The sequence below is a fragment of the Herpailurus yagouaroundi genome, unplaced genomic scaffold, assembly GCF_014898765.1.
Source record: "Herpailurus yagouaroundi ecotype Mexico unplaced genomic scaffold, PumYag 182, whole genome shotgun sequence".
NCBI lineage: Eukaryota > Metazoa > Chordata > Mammalia > Carnivora > Felidae > Herpailurus > Herpailurus yagouaroundi.
Window position 1 is genome coordinate 7,485,648 of NW_024412413.1, and position 16,755 is coordinate 7,502,402.

Consider the following 16,755-nt stretch of genomic DNA (forward strand, 5'->3'; position numbering starts at 1 on the left):
AGCTCCCGTTAGAGACGAAGGCCTGAAAGGAAAACAGCTGCAGAAAAACACTGGCGGCAGTAAATGCTGGCCACAAAGATGTATTATGGAAGGACAAACTTCACTTGTCTCTTCCATCCATATCTGGGAAAGGCATTTTTTTTTTCAAAACACTTTTACGTCCCTGCCAGGACCTGGCTCGCCAACTACGACGGAGACTCCTGTTTAACGGAAGGGTTTTGATCGCGCGAGAGCGGGCGGAACTTGGTGAAGCCTGGAGGACCAATCACAGCAACCGGGAGGCTGGAAAATGGAGGTTAAAGGGCGGACGGAAGTTCCTTAAACTTCCGGTGGCCTGCTGGTGTCGGAGTTATGGCTAAACATCATCCGGATTTGATCTTTTGCCGCAAGCAGGCTGGTGTTGGTGAGGCGGCTTCTGGCCCCCGGGTGTCTGGGTGGGGACAGTATTAAGAGCCCGGGGGTCGGAGGTTGCCATCTCATTCTTAGGGTTTTGCCTCGGAGGCGCCACGTTTTCCGCCTCACGGTCGGTAGCGTGAGAGCGCGCCGATTTGCCGCCTCTTCAAAAGAGGGCGGCGCGCGCGTGCTGGGAGCCAGAGGCGGACGGCCGAGGTGAGGTCAGGAGAAACTCAGATTGCCTAGGTCCTGGGAGCGGCCTCAGGAGGGTGTGGGTGTGCTTCGGATGGAAGCTTATGAGAGTAAGATGGTTAAGGTCCCTCGGGGCTCACTGCAGCCCTTGCTCGAAGATGTCTTTCCCCTCTTCGTCCAAGCCAATTCTAACTGTACCATCTTTGCCTTTGCAGCTATCGGAAGACTGTGTGAGAAATGTGAGTGGAACACGCCCTCCTAAACACCCCACTCCTCCCCCCTCACAGTTTGTGTAGAGCCAGCCAGTGGGCATTTCCATCAGTGCCACAAAGAGGGCTTTGAGTAGATGTGCCTGGAAGTATGTGAACACTGAAAGCTAGGCTGCAACCGAAGGCCCTCTCCACCTCACCACTCTAATTCGCGCGTTTTAAACAGGGTTAGGTCTTGAGAAAAATCTTTGACTTTGGACAGGAGATAGCCTGACCCCGTCCCAACACACACATGGTTCTTTACCAGGAGTCATACAGACTTACCGTCTACCAAGTGATGTTCTAAGTTCGTTATATATTGGTTGGTGAATTTCTGTGTTGAGGGGATTGAGGTGGACACTGAGTTGTGAGTTGGCCAAAATAGAGGGTCCTAAAGTCACTCTCAGGTGGATACTAGTGTATATCCCCACAGCAGGAGGAGGGCAGTAGACCTGAGGAGGTACTTGCAAGTGAGCATAATTCCATTCTCTCTTCTCACAGGTGATGGCAAGTGTGTGATCTGTGACTCCTACGTGCGTCCCTGCACTCTGGTGCGCATATGTGATGAGTGCAATTATGGCTCTTACCAAGGGCGCTGTGTGATCTGTGGAGGCCCTGGAGTGTCTGATGCATATTACTGTAAGGAGTGCACCATCCAAGAGAAGGATGTGAGTGTATACCAAGATTTTCATCTGATCTTTGCTGCTTTTATTTAGTAACTCTTTGACAACGATGGCAAACACCTGTGGTCTGTTGGGATTACTATGTTGAGCTGGTCACGTAGGTTATAATTTCATTAAGTTCTGGGAGCTGAGCTAGCTGTAGTCCAATAAAAGGCAGTTATTTTGCATCAAGGGCTAAAATGCAAAAGAAGCAAGTCTTTGTCAACGTCAGCAATTTGGAGAGCCCTCTCTCTACTCCTTTGATGTCTCTCTCTGATTATTCTTATTCAGAAACAACATCCTGCGCTTTGTGAGTCCTGGCACAGTACATAGTGTGTAATATACTAAGTAATTCTCTTTACTGTCATTAAAAATTTGGGGCGCCTGGGTGGCGCAGTCGGTTAAGCGTCCGACTTCAGCCAGGTCACGATCTCGCGGTCCGGGAGTTCGAGCCCCGCGTCGGGCTCTGGGCCGATGGCTCAGAGCCTAGAGCCTGTTTCCGATTCTGTGTCTCCCTCTCTCTCTGCCCCTCCCCCGTTCATGCTCTGTCTCTCTCTGTCCCAAAAATAAATAAACGTTGAAAAAATTATTAGAGTGGATGTGGTGACAGTTGAATTTGGGACAACTCGTGTTGATTTCCACTTTAACTGGCTAAAGAATGCCTTTGGTTATTACAGAATTGTCATTCAGTCTTGTGACATGTTTGCCCCTTGACATTGTGTGGTGGCAGTGGACATTCAATTTCTTTAGCCAAATGCTAGGATAGAGGGCTTGTAGATCTATACTAAAGGCAAGTTTTACTCTTTTTGTTGAGGTTGGAGGCAGAAGGCTTCTTAGGGGGATGGGGGACTGTGCATTAGCTTGTTTTCTTCTTACGGCACAGTGAAAAGGTGTGATAATAGTACCATTAAGCTAATAGAAGGTAGCTGGATACCTAATTTAGGGTAAAGCAAAAGATACCATGATTCTTAATGTTCACACGTGCAAAGAATAGGTAGTTATAGATGTCATTCATTTTTTTTTTTGAGAGAGAGACAGCAGGGGAGGGGCAGAGGGAGGGAGAGAAAATCTTAAGCAGGCTTCACACCAAGCTCAGAGCCAAACAGAGCTCCATCTCAAGACCATGAGATCATGACCTGAGCTGAAATCGAAAGTCGAACACTTAACTGATAGAGCCACCCAAGCTCCCCTGTCATTCTTTATTCTTCACAACAACTTTGTTAAGTAGGGATTGTTATTATCCCCATTTTACAGTCTCTAACTCGGACAATAAGTGACAAACAGCCTATCTGACTAAACCCAGTGATGTCCCCATTATACCTTGTCATCCTTTTGTAAGTCCTTCTGGTAGGATGTGCCTATTTTGAGTAGAAACATCCAGCCTCCCCGGCAGTCTACATATTTGGATCCTGTCTACTCCCAGGAAGTGGAACATACCTGGCCAGATAAGACTGTTCCTTTTATCATTATGTCTTCTGATTTTTTAGGGAGATGAGAAAGGTCATAGATAAAATACCAAAAATATAATTTCAGTTGGTGTCCTGTCCTAAACTGATTTGCATTTACCTTTGACTCTCAAAGCATATCCTTATCGATCTGATGCACCAGCTAGGTTGTACTGCTTTAAAGAAAGGACCTTGGTTTAGGTATTTATCTATCTTTTGCCTTGAGTTCTTGGTACAGTGCTTGATATATATTATAAGCATCGTCCATGTTTTTGGTGCTTCCCTTGTAAGTCATTCATAGGAGTGCTCTGTGTCTGTATATAGTAGGTGTTTGGTAATTATTTGTAATTTATAAACAGTAAAACCATGGAAAGGCAACAGCAGTGAAGAGACAGTATGAACAGCTCTTAAACTAGCTACAGAGTCCTTAAGGACAACATTTTCCTGAACTTTTGCATTGTTGTAGCTAGTGTAACCAGAGTGCCTAATAAATGTTAATTACTGTCTGACTTCTCTGCATGTGGTATGTTAACTGATCGATACCTTTGGATCTTCATGCTTCATTCTGTTCCTGAGGATTATTGTAGACATCACTTCGCCTACTTCATACCGTACAGGAATGTTCTGAGGATGCTTGAGATAGCGCCTAGCTTACATATACTCGGCAGTAGTTTCCTAGGAACACAAAGCAGTCCAGTGACATGATCCAGCCTCTCAGCCTTTCAGATCATTGTGTAGATAAGTGCCTAAGACTTTTTCCTATGCAGAAATCCTTCTGTAACCAAAGCAACCCCAGTTATTATACTCCTCTTCCTGCTGTTTTCATAATTTATAAGCGAATTAGACCAGTAAACTAGACAGGTTCTTCTCACTTAGTTTTTCAGCTTCAAGAATAGGCAGGAGTTAGGGAGAATATCTGTGGGTACTGCTGCCAGGGGACTAATTTGTAGCCTCTTATAATACGGCATCATGCTGATCTGATCCCTGCTTAACCCTCAATTTCTTTGCTCCTTTTGCTTAACCATTTTCTTCAGCTTTCCCAACCAGAAGATAAGAATAGCTGCTAACATTCGTAGAGCTCCTCCTGTGTGCCCCAAACTATGCTAAACATTCTTTTCCAAAAGTTCTTTGTGATAAAAACAAGAAAAAGTAAGGCTTCCAGATGTTAAGCAACTTGGCCCAAGGTCACATGGCTAATCAATGGCAGACGTAGGACTAGAACCCAGGTTATCTGACTCCATGTTTCTCATGTTTTTTGTTTCATTATTGCTCCCCTAAAGAGAAAAGTTAAAATTCAAATTATGATTTTTTTCCTAAAAAGAGAAGTGAGATTTTGTTGGCTGAGGATGAACTTTAAATCACAAACCCTGGTAAATATCGAAGATGCTTTCATCCCCTTTGAGAATGGATAGTCAAACTCAAAGCATTCACTCAAACCACCTCACTGCATTACTCTTCTCAGTGTGGTTAAGGATGCCTCTTCCTCTCACTATTTCTACTATTCTCTGTTCCGCTTACTGAACAGCAGAGCCCATTAGACTGATTAAAAATAGTTGATATTTTTCAAAGTTAATTCATAAATTTACTTCCTTACAACTTCTTAAACATGGGAAAGTTTTGGGTTTGTTGCCTCTGGGAAACCCTAGTAGTGAAAACACCATACTAAGAGACAGAAAGCCCATATTCAAGTCTTTGCTACAAATGTGGATGACTTTGTGGAATTCTCCAAAAAGGAAGTAATAATCCTTATTACCTCATGGATACATTTATTGAGAGATTGAAGGTCTTTCCGAAGGAAAACATGACACTATCGTTAAGGTCCCAAACCAATGTACAGTCTGCTTTTTACATGGTATTGACTAAACAATTGTCAAAAGAATGAACAGCATTTGTGGTGCCTGGCCAACTCAGTTGGTAAAGCATGCAGACTCTGGATCTTGGAGTCCTGAGTTTGAGCTCCACGTTGGGCAGTAGAGTTTACTTAAACAAAAACAAAAAAACAGGCACCTGCCTGGCTCAGTCAGTAGAACATGCGACTCTTGATCTTAGGGTTGTAAGCGTGAGCCCCACATTGGGTGTAGAGATTACTTAAAAATAAAATCTAAAAATGCACTTGGGTGGCTTGGTTGAGCATCCAGCTCTTGGTTTCAGTTCAGGTCATGATCCTGGGGTCTGTGCTGAGCATGGAGCCTGCTTGGGATTCTCTCTCTCCCTCTGACCCTCGCCCCATTAAGTTTTTATTTTTATTTTTTTAATTTATTTTTGAGACAGAGCATGAGCAGGGGAGGGGCATAGAGAGAGAGAGGGAGACACAGAATCTAAAGAGGGTTCCAGGCTCTAAACTGTCAGCACAGAGCCTGACACGGGGCCTGAATTCACGGACGGTGAGATTATGACCTGAGCTGAAGTCAGACGCCCAACCGACTGAGCCACCCAGGCGCCCCAAGATTTTTAATGAAATTTTAGAAATTAAATGGCCATAAGACGTATTTACGATTCAAGCTACAGCTGCCTAAAATTAAAAGTTCCCTATGCTAAGAATGGGGAAATCTGCCAATCCTCTGGAAGGGCTGAAAAAGGGTGAAATTTTTAGTATTTAGACATGCGGTTGCTAAAAGAGCTACTGGCAGACTTTTGCAGGTATTTTTAAAATACCTTCTAGCTCAGCTCACAAATACTTGTAGGAGCACCTGGGTGGCTCAGTCAGGTAAGTATCCAGCTTTGGCTCAGGTCATGATCTCACTGTTCGTGAGTTCAAGCCCCACATCAAGCCTGCTACTGTCAGCCTGTCAGCACAGAGCCCACTTCAGATCCTCTGTCCCCCTCTCTCTGCTCCTCCCCTGCTTGCGCTCTTCCAAAAATAAATAAATATTTTATACACACACACACACACATACACATACACAAAACAAATACTGTTTCAACCTCTAAGGTTTCTTACCAGTCCTTCCATCTTCCTCTTCATGCTGTTCATTCACAGCATACTCAGCAAAAGCCAGCCAGTTACAGAGAGCACATCCTCATCTCACACAACATTTAGACCCTTGGGAGATGTATAGAAAATAAAAGGCAGGAGTGCTTAGGCAACAAAACAGGAAACCTGTGGGTCTGTGAAGAGAAGTCCATAAAAATCAAAGATCTCTTAATCTAGTACATTGGTTTTCCAACTTTTATTAAATTTTTTTTTTAAGGTTTTGTTTTGAGAGAGAGCGTGAACAAGGGAGGGGCAGAGAGTGAGGAAGAGAGAGAGAATCCTAAGCGGGCTCGGCACTGTCAGCACAGAGCCCGATGCGGGGCTCGAACCTACATATCCTAAGATTATGACCTGAGCTGAAGTAGGACGCTCAACCAACTGAGCCACCCACGTGCCCCTCCAACTGTTTTTTAATACATAGAGTCCTATCTTCTAAAAGTATCTTACACAGGGGTACCTAGCTGGCTCAGTCAGTAAAGCATACAACTCTTGATAGCAGGGTTGTAAGTTTGAGCCCCACATTGGATATAAAGATTACTTAAAAATAAAAAAAAAAAAATCTTTTTAAGTATCCTACACAGAAGCCGAGAGAGAGAGAGAGAGAGAGAGAGAGAGAGAGAGAGAGAGAGAGAGTGTGTGTGTGTGTGTGTGTGTGTGTGTGTGTGTGTGTGTGTTAGGTTGAACCATAGTGAAATTGTTGATAGTTGTTTTTGGCAGTTTCTTAGGATTTATCAAGGGCTGATTATATACTTAGTAACTTACCAAAACTCAGGTAGCCTGGCTCCAGAGCCTACTATCTTGACCTAAACTACAAGTGAGAATGGAGCTACCCAGTTTGGAGGATGGATTCTTATATCACCTCTCAGGACTCTCTGGGGCTCTCTGTAGTTTGTAAACAGTTTGTAAAGCAGTTTGTAAACTGCTCTGGCCCACTTATTTTACAGTTGGGGAATACAACTCCAAAGAGAAGTGACTTGCCCACAGTCATGCAAATCATTTAGGCACAGTAAGCCTAACCAGGCTGTCGTCATAGCATCTCTAAAGATAGCTTAGAGCACTATCCTATGTAATACCAGACCTTCAGCCGTGAGGGGCAGCTGTTCCTTCATTTGTACAAGGACTTTGAATACGGATTACATAGCTTGAGTTCACCTAGGGAACTGTTGGTGGGGCTGAGCCCCCTCCCAGGCTCCCTCAACACACAAGCTACTCAGATGATAGTTTTGTTGTTGTTGTTTAATTTTTTTTTAATGTTTATTTTGAGAGAGAGACAGAGCATGAGCAGGGAAGGGGCAGAGAGAGAGGGAAACTTCGACCTGAGCCGAAGTCAGAGGCTTAACCGACTGAGCCACCCAGGCACCCCCCAGATGGTAGTTCTTAAGGGTAATATATGCTATGTAGTTTTTAGAAAGTAATCAGATGTTAGTGTTGCCTTTGCATGTTTAGAGTTTTTTTTGTTTTTTTTTTTTTTAATGTTTGTTTATTTTGAGAGGATGGAGGGGCAGAAAGAGAATCCCAAGCAGGCTCTTAGCCGTCAGCACGGAACCCAGTGCAGAGCTCAGTCTCATGAACCACAAGATCATGACCTGAGCTGAGATCAAGAGTCAGATGCTTTAACTGAGCTACCCAGGCGCCCCTAGAGGTTTTTGTACAATATTATATCGATCCCCAAAAAAAGAAACCAACTAAATTAGAAATGAGATGTCTAAGGACTTGATTAATTCATTCATTCTAAAGCCCATCGTCACAGGGAGCAACCTCCTTTAATGTAGGGGTTTAATAAAATCAGACCTGTGAAGGTTTTCTCTATTAACGCCTCCCCCAGTTTTCTTACCCATCATCCCAGATCAACTGATGGAGTCCTCATTTCTGCAGAACACAGCTTCCCGGAGGCTTCACTGAAACCACTCAAGCTCACAAAATGGCCAGGGGAACATGTCATTACAAATCAGATTATAGAGCTTCAACAGCCATCTCTAGCACAGGAACACTCTTCCCCCAAGACCATGTGTCAAATGCAGTGAATTCATAAGGACACATCAAGCCCAGTTTTCTCCTACTGTATTTAACATGTAAAGTACTATTTCCTAAAGCCTTCAGGTTTTTTTTTTTCCTTGGTGGTATTCTTCCCTTTCTTGAGCTAGGGGAGGAGAGCTAGAGAGCTTGATCTGTAGATGATTAATACTGTGTCTTCTCACTTGAAAACCCTTTGGATATCTTAAGAGTTAAATTCTACCTCAGCTGTATCAGATTAGCAACAGAAGTGGGCTGAGAATCCAACATTCTTTTTTTTAATGTTTATTTTTGAGAGAGGGAGATACAGAATCCAAAGCAGGCTCCACGCTCCCTGAGAGTCCAATATTGTAAGTGCAGGCCACCCTAGGTAGAGAGTGGACAGGCCCTGGGCACATTTAATAAATTCTTGATGATAGATTGAATAGGATAACTGAACAGGTAAGGTTAATGGCTAAACCTACTGAACCAAACGGTTCAGTTCAGACTCAAAGACTTTTAACAACTTCTCTATTCTGTTTTCCAGAGAGATGGCTGCCCAAAGATTGTCAATTTGGGGAGCTCTAAGACAGATCTCTTCTATGAACGCAAAAAATACGGCTTCAAGAAGAGGTGATCAGTGGGTGGCCTTTTCCTCCCACCAAGCTGCTGCAGCTGCCAGAAAAGACACCTACTACCACCAGCAGAGAGTGAGCGGAGCACAGAGCACCACCTGAGTGCCTGTTAGTACAATGGCACCTCTCCACCTCTCCTCTTACCCAGACACGTGGTGGGAATGGGAAAGAAATCTTCACAGAGCACTCTGGCAGACGATAGCAAAGAAAAATTGATAGATTGGTCCGTGATTTTTCTTGAACTCGAGAAACAAGCCTCTGGTTTCCAAATTGATATCTTGTCTCTACACCAAGAGCTTCTGAAACAGGAATCGCATCATTTCAGTCTTTTGTTTGAGGAATTGCCCACGAAGCTAGCGCAGTGAGGAACCTGTTCTGGGCAGCAGCTCTGATGGCAGCTGCCGTCGATGAGGCATCTGCAGTGTGGTGGGGAGCTCTCACCACAATCAGTGTGGGCATTTAATCTTGTAACGCTTAGCAGGTGGTGCCTGTTCATGTTATTCTTCTAAGAACTTGGAAACCCTTTCTGTTGCTGTTGTATTAATAAAACAGGTGTTTCTTTTCTGGTATTCAGTCACAGTCCCAATTTGACTCTAGGAATTTATTTTAGTCACCTAGGAATTTGTAGTTCAGGGTAGATGCATGGGGATTCATGAAGCACCTTGTTCTCTTATTACTACCAGAAGGAATTCTAAACCATTGACTCCCTTCATTATAGGCAAATCAAAGTTGTTTTTAGAAACTTATTTTTCTTCCTGTTTAACTTGAACTGAAGAAATGGCTTCCAGCAAAATGTGTTCAAGTTGATAAGTTCAGAGAACTGAACAGGGTTGATTTATTTCATAAAGTCCACATATACTCACATCAAGGATATGTTTCCTTTTTTTTTTTTTTAAGTAAATAAACAGAATAAGGGGAAATTCAGACGCATCCTTCACCCTAACAAGACTAGAGGTGTTTCTGCCTGCTAGAGGTAATCAGCAGGTTATCCTAAAGAGGCACAGTCACTGGGGCACCTGGATGGCTCAGTCAGTTAAGCATTTGACTTCAGCTCTCATCTTGATTTCATTGGTTTGTGAGTTCAAGCCCTGTGTCTGGCTCTCTGCTGTCAGCACACAGCCTACTTCCAATCCTCTGCCTCTCCCCTCTCCTCACACTCACTCAAAAACTTTAAAAAAAAAATGAAGGCACAATCATAACTTGAGACTTCCAGTCAAGTGTTCTTTGATGCCATGGATTTGAATTTTTAATGTTTTCTTCATTTCTTTTTTTTTTTAATGTTTGTTTATTTTTGAGACAGAGAGAGACAGAGCATGAACGGGGGAGGGTCAGAGAGAGAGGGAGACACAGAATCCAAAACAGGCTCCAGGCTCTGAGCCATCAGCACAGAGCCCGACGCGGGGCCCGAACCCACGGACCGCGAGATCATGACGTGAGCCGAAGTCAGCCACCTGACCGACTGAGCCACCCAGGCGCCCGTTTTCTTCATTTCTGAGAGAGAGCTTGAGCAGGGGAGGGGCAGAGAAAGAGGGAAATACACAATCTGAAGCAGGCTCCAGGCTCAGCTGTTAGTACAGAGCCCAACACCGGCCTCAAACTCACTAGCCATGAGATAATGACCTGAACCAAAGTCAGATGCTTAACCAACTGAGCCACCCAGGCACCCCTGACACCATGGATTTGAAACTGGTTTTGAGTCCTTAGGAATGCAGGGGCTTCGCCCAAAGTTACACTGAAATTTAGTGGCAAAGACAAGGAAAGATATGATAGTCTTCTGACTACTTGTCAAAGCTTTGATTTAGATCAACAAAACTCTTGATTAATTGTGATCTATCAAGGGTCAAAAATTGAATTAAAATATAATCTCTACCTTCAGAGAATTTAATAAGGGAAGCTGCCAGAAACAGTTTAGAATAACCCAGAGAGGGTGCACAAAGGAAGGGTCCTTGGCCTAGGTTGGGGGCACCTCAGGGGTAATAATCTTGAAGGGTTTCCCCATCTCCTCCTGCCACTCTGTTCACACTCCAGCCCCTGGGCCTCCTTTCAGTTCCTCTGCTGGTTTCCTTCCTGCCTCTGCTTTTTACCTATTAAGCTTCCTAATGCTCAGTCCCCCTTTTGCTCAGCTGTTACACATCCTTCAGACCTTAGATAATATTTCCTCAAAAGATGCCTCCCGACCCCCAATCTAAATCAGTTCCTCTTGTTAATATGCCCACATAGCACCCTATTATTATGATTACAGTGTCTAGTAATTATTGACAGTCCTCCTTTAGGCTGGTTCCCTGATGGCAGTAACCAAGTCTGTCTGGCTCAGCAGGTAGCAGGTACTCAGTATTACATGAATAGTTAAAGTTAAACCAGATGATAAACTGGGCTTTGAAGGATATATTGGAACTTAACAGGCAAAGGGGGTGGGGTCCGTGGATACGTACATCTGTATTGGCGAAACAATCTGAATGGGCAGTGTGCTTGGGGAGCTCTCTGAGCAGTTCTAAACATAATTGGGGGGGATTACAGTGTGTCAACATTGTAGAGACTAGATCATTTTCAGATTATAATTAGAATGGGTATTGATTCTATAGTCCCTTTAGTTTTAATGTGTAATAGAAGTTTAAAATATTTTGGATAAAAAACCAACCTTTTAAACTTGCTTATTAACCACTCCAGTCCACGTAACATCTTGCATCTACAAATGTATCAAAAGCTACTTAATTTGAGCAAAACACCACTTGAACTGTGCTCCTTCAGCCTCAGCAAGTGTGCCTCTGAGAGGTATGGCAAGCAAGTTTACAATTAACACCCAAAGGATTTCAAGGGCATACCCCCTCCATGCTCCACTGCTGAATGGAGCAAGTTCAACCTTAGCCCAGTGAATTCTGCTGAACTCTGTTCCTCTCTGTCACCTAGTTCCATAATCCCATGCTTGGTTTGTTTCCTCTCAGAGGCCAAGAGAACAATACAATTAATGAGTTAAGAACACCAGAGATAAAGTAAATGGCCCTGGAGCTGGAATCCTTAAATTACTGTCTATTTTGGACTTAATTAAGTCCTTTTCAATTAAAAAAAAGTTCTTAGTTTATTTATTTATTTTGCAAAAGAGAGAGAGACAGAGAATCCCAAACAGGCTCCGTGCTGTCGGCATGGAGCCCCATGCAGGGCTCCATCCTATGAACCGCAAAATCATGACCTGAGCCGAAATCCAGTTATCAGACGCTTAACCGACTGAACCACCGAGGCGCCCCTAAATCCTTTTCAGTTTTAAAAATTAGGATAATAGCTAGCACCAAATTCTCTGTTGGGAAAACATCACTTACAAACTGAATTTTAACCTCTAACAACATAGAGTTCTGTGGCGAGAACTAGAAAATGATCTCAGCCAACTGTGTATGTCCACAAAGAATCAAAATGGTCTTAAAAATTGAGTGTTTCCATCGTTAAATAAGTACTAACTAAAAAATAGATCAATAAATAAGCATTGCCTACATAGGTCTGGTTGAAATAATAGAACTCATCATGGTCAGCCTGAGAAAGTGGTGCCCTTTCCTGGATTTATGAGCATTACTATTATCTATTCAGTATTTGATATTCATTCCAGGCTCTAGAAAGGATGGGTGTCTTCCAGTTTCTCAAGTACACTGTACACACATGGTAATTTTTTTTTTAATTTTTTTTTCAACGTTTATTTATTTTTGGGACAGAGAGAGACAGAGCATGAACAGGGGAGGGGCAGAGAGAGAGAGGGAGACACAGAATCGGAAACAGGCTCCAGGCTCTGAGCCATCAGCCCAGAGCCCGACGCGGGGCTCGAACTCACAGACCGCGAGATCGTGACCTGGCTGAAGTCGGACGCTTAACCGACTGCGCCACCCAGGCGCCCCTACACATGGTAATTTAATCACCTTTAAACATTGCACTTATTACATGTGCTCTTACTTAAAAAAAAAAAAAAAAAGTGTAATTAGAAATAAGTGTAAATAGAAATATAAAGTGGGCTTTATAATTAGACCTGTATTTGAATTGTGCTCTGCTCTTGACTTCTGGTGAGTCATTTAACCTCTATTTGCTTCTTTTTTCTTATCTGTTAAATAAGGACAATAATGCCTACCTCTTCAGATTGTAAGGATGAAATTTGACCTTGTAAGTTCCTTACCCTTACCGGGAAGTCTTTATATAAATGGTAGGTCTTTTACAGTGGGATCCTACTTTTTCATCGATAAACATTTAAGTCTTGGCATGGAAGGACCTCAAAATGGTTCCCTCTTCCCTACCCCCAAGATTTTCCTCTATTTGCTTCTCTCTGTGCACTTCATCAGGCAGTTAAAGGAACATTCCTTGCACATATCCTGTCTTCTTGACTCTATTTCCTTTGTTCAAAATACCTTTCCACGTTCACATTAGCCATCCAACTGGGTACCTCTTCCTTCTAAGTTCCTGGCATCTCATGAATGCTTCTAGATACACCATACCCCACAACAATCTCTCCCACTTGGACTATTCATGCCTACTATATACATAGAAAAGTTTCATGAAGCGTTTACTGTGTAAACACGCTCCAATATTTTCATTTTATTCTATTCTATTCTAAAACTTCTGCCTGAAACCCACTAAACCAAGTGATTGCATGACCGTACTTATGGATCGTGAATCCCAATCCAGAAGTTCACAACAATGAACTAGGTAAAATCCTTGAACTCCTTTTGCCTCTCCCTCCACTGCAGGGCAATCACTCAATTATTTATTACATTGAACTGAAAAATGGGTCACAAATTCAAGAGTCTGAGTAAGCAATATAATTGATTGAAAAAAGAGGGGTGTGAGAAGAATAGCCCAAACAGGGTGATAAATGATTTATGACACTTGGCCTCAGTGTGGGGAATCTGGGGGGAGACCAGAGAACAGGACATGTCTAAAAGAGATAGCTGGGGGCGCCTGGGTGGCGCAGTCGGTTAGGCGTCCGACTTCAGCCAGGTCACGATCTCGCGGTCCGTGAGTTCGAGCCCCGCGTCAGGCTCTGGGCTGATGGCTCGGAGCCTGGAGCCTGTTTCCGATTCTGTGTCTCCCTCTCTCTCTGCCCCTCCCCCGTTCATGCTCTGTCTCTCTCTGTCCCAAAAATAAATAAACGTTGAAAAAAAAAAAAATTTAAAAGAGATAGCTGCTATTCAACTCCGGACAATTTCCACCTGGAATGCCCAGATCCTTTGAATTTAGGACAAATGGCAAATTAAAAAATCTTTGTGCCATCTCCCAATTTTTAAATGTCAACTCATAATTTTTTTTAATGTTTATTTTTGAGAGAGAGAAAGAGGGAAAGAAAGAGCAAACGGGGGAGGGGCAGAGAGGGAGGGAGACACAGAATCTGAAACAGGATCCAGGCTCTGTACCTACGAACCTGGAGATCATGACCTGAGCTGAAGTTAGACCCTTAACTGACTGAGCCACCCAGCTGCCCATTAAATGTCAACTCATTTTAAAAATTTTAATGTGTCAGTACACACCAAGACAATATATCCACCAGATGTGGACCTTGGCCTGCCAATTAGCAGCTTCTAAATTAAGAAGATTAACTTCAGTATGTTAACTATACTGGAAATAAAAAAGAAAAAGTTTCCAGGGAATCAAACTGAACTGTCTACATTTCAGAAAAACTGTGTCACTCTATTCTGACCTGCAGGTTTTTAGTTGTAGTTTGAAGTTAGGTATAAAGGTGAAAGATTATTTGCCTTGATAGAAATGTTCTTGCCTTAAGAAAAGGATTCCAATTCCCATCTTTTCCCAGCTATTTGGTTGCTCATCAACTCCATCCGGAGTGGCCTGTTACCACCAAGACTAAAATGTTACTTTCTTTGAACTCTGAATTTTTAGTGTCTTAGCAAAGGCCAGGTTTGTTCACTCACGTATTGGTGGTGAATAAATAGCAAATCATTTTGTCCTGCATCCAATCACTTCTCCAAAGTCAGTTTTGTTGTGGTTGTCTTTGTTCCTGCCCAGCTGGAGCAGTGGATCTGAAAAATCAAATTAAGGAAATATTTTCTTAGGTAACATAAAAGTAACTACAAAATTTCTCACCCTAGCATGTGTGTACGAGAGAGTGACTCACCCCTGAGAGTTAATTGGGGTTAATTATTAACCAGCCTGACTTGCCAAGGCAACAAAACATCTGGTATAACTTGCTTACTCTCAGACCAGGGGGTTGCGTCTGAAGCTCACCATTTTGAAACCGTGGTGTGTACCTTGCAACGTATGATTATTCAAAATGGGAGGGGACTGTGGAATGCTTGAGTAGGAATTAAGCTCACAATTAAGCCCTGGCAAGATGAAATCACACGTTGAGGAGAGAAAAAGTCCTTCTCTCCTCCAACTCACACGACAAATGGAGCCATCAGCAGTAAAGAATGGTGATTACCTTTTGCTCCTCTATTTTATTTCTTCCTATTTATATGCCAACCCTTTTTACCCAGGGCTCTCAATTGTCAAGGAGGCTGGATTTCTCAGTTTTGTTCACTTAAATTGCTCAGGCCTGGTGTGTTTCCAGCACTGCAGGGGAGATTAGAATAAAAGCTGGAACACGCAGAAAGTAACGCCTTCTGTCCAGGGATTCACTGTGCCCTTCCTCAGCCTGCACTTAAATGTTAGGAGACGTCTACCTTTAATCTGCTAATATGGACTCCATCTCTCCTTTCTGAGATTCCCTAGGACTGTTCATTTCGGCTCACCCTAACCTTTTTTTCTCTTCATTCTGTATAGTAGGGTTTCTTGTTGGGGAATGCACATCTAACTGTGAACAGGATATGTAGGATGCAGTTTGGCCTGAACAGTTACCTTTAATGTTTATTTATTTTTGAGAGAGAGAGAGACACAGAGCGTGAGCAGGAGAGGGACAGAAAGAGAAGGAGACACAGAATCCGAAGCAGGCTGCAGGCTCTGAACCGTCAGCACAGAGACCAACGCAGGGCTCCAACTCACAAATGTGAGATCATGACCTGAGCCAAAGTCAGAGGCTTAACTCACTGAGCCACCTAGGTCCCCCCTGAACAGTTACCTCTAAATTAAGTATACCAACTATTTGAGCCAAGCTTTATACACTGTATCATATTTAATCTCCACACGATCCCCATTTTAAGAACAAGAAAGCAGGTTTGATGATGTAAACAGACTTGCTGCCATTAAATCAAGTTTAACAAGGTTGCTGGACAGACAGAACTGGGATTCAAACCCACCTATTTCCAAGGTTGCCTCTAATGAATAACTTCAAATACCAGCATCCCTTGCAATGCCTCACTGCGCAAACGCACACTGTCCCCTTGGGCCGAGCGCCTCCGTTCTTGGCCCGCATTCTTAATCCTAGCTGTTGGAAAGGAAACCCAATCAGATACCGCCTCTCCCTGCTCCCCGACCAATCGGAAGGCTGTTGCTAGCACACCCGTTATATTTTTAGCTCTTCGGTGCTCTGGAGCCCTGTGGGTCCGCCGGGTCCCTCTGCTCGCGTGGAACACGCTAGGGGAGAGCGAGGGAGGAGTGGGAAGAGATGGGGAGGGAGGGAGGTGGAGAGGGAGGAAAAAGAAGGGGAGGAGTGGAGTAGGGCAAAACGGAGGGGGGCGTATATGTGACGCTCTGCCACTCGCTGACGCACGAGGCAAGTAGTCCCTGGAGGTGCCCCAGGGGCTGAAGCGCTGGGGGAGGGGGAGGAGGGGCGATTTCGGGCTCAGGCTCCCTCCCGCCTCCCTGTCCCCTTGGAGTTTGCCCTCCAGTCCGGCGTCTTCCTGCTGCAGTCAAGGAAAGCGGTTTTAACCCCCCCACGCTACCTTGGTCTCTGCCCTTGCCAAAAAAAAGTGATCAAGGAACAAACAAATGCAAACTGTTCGTAGCTGGAAACTTTTGGATTCCGCCACCCCACGTGGGTTCGGTGACTGCCGTTGGGCTGGAACCGTCTCGAATGAGAATAAAGGTTGGGGGGAGGGGAGAAAATTGGGGAATGGGCGATTGGGGAGACGACAACGCGCAAGCTTCCAGAGGCCCCGGATCTCGCCACCTGGCAGTCCAGTCCGCCTGTGACCTCACCTGGGCACAGCCTCCCTACCCCCAACTCCACGCCCCGCAGTCACAAAGTAGCCGAGCGCGCGGGCCTGGCGCACCCCATCCAGGGCCAGGAAGCCCAGCTAGGTCTTGCAGCCTAAGGGACCGTCGAGTTGGGGACCCCGGCACCCCTAACATGGG

The 16,755-nt window shown here is 44.1% G+C and overlaps 1 protein-coding gene and 1 long non-coding RNA gene across 2 annotated transcripts; one reads left to right on the forward strand and one right to left on the reverse strand.

Annotated features, from left to right (window-relative positions):
- Positions 1-231: 231 nt before the first annotated feature.
- Positions 232-9,110, forward strand: PHF5A (PHD finger protein 5A). Its single transcript, XM_040490713.1, has 4 exons — positions 232-403; positions 801-824; positions 1,335-1,501; positions 8,454-9,110. The coding sequence occupies exons 1-4, from the start codon at positions 352-354 to the stop codon at positions 8,541-8,543; spliced, it is 333 nt and encodes a 110-aa protein (XP_040346647.1). The 5' UTR covers positions 232-351; the 3' UTR covers positions 8,544-9,110.
- LOC121040273 (uncharacterized) lies at positions 3,438-16,218 on the reverse strand. Its single transcript, XR_005795219.1, has 4 exons — positions 15,759-16,218; positions 14,436-14,543; positions 5,882-5,983; positions 3,438-3,615 (listed from the first exon to the last, which is right to left on the reverse strand). It is a non-coding gene; the product is annotated as an uncharacterized LOC121040273 (long non-coding RNA).
- Between the last annotated feature and the right edge of the window lie 537 nt (positions 16,219-16,755).

Bases quoted from the DNA above. Each gene is read 5' to 3' on its own strand.
- PHF5A (XM_040490713.1), top strand. From the start codon at position 352: ATGGCTAAACATCATCCGGATTTGATCTTTTGCCGCAAGCAGGCTGGT. The intron at 404-800 runs GTGAGGCGGCTT...TTGCCTTTGCAG, and splicing joins CCGCAAGCAGGCTGGTGTTG to CTATCGGAAGACTGTGTGAG. The intron at 1,502-8,453 runs GTGAGTGTATAC...TCTGTTTTCCAG, and splicing joins GCACCATCCAAGAGAAGGAT to AGAGATGGCTGCCCAAAGAT.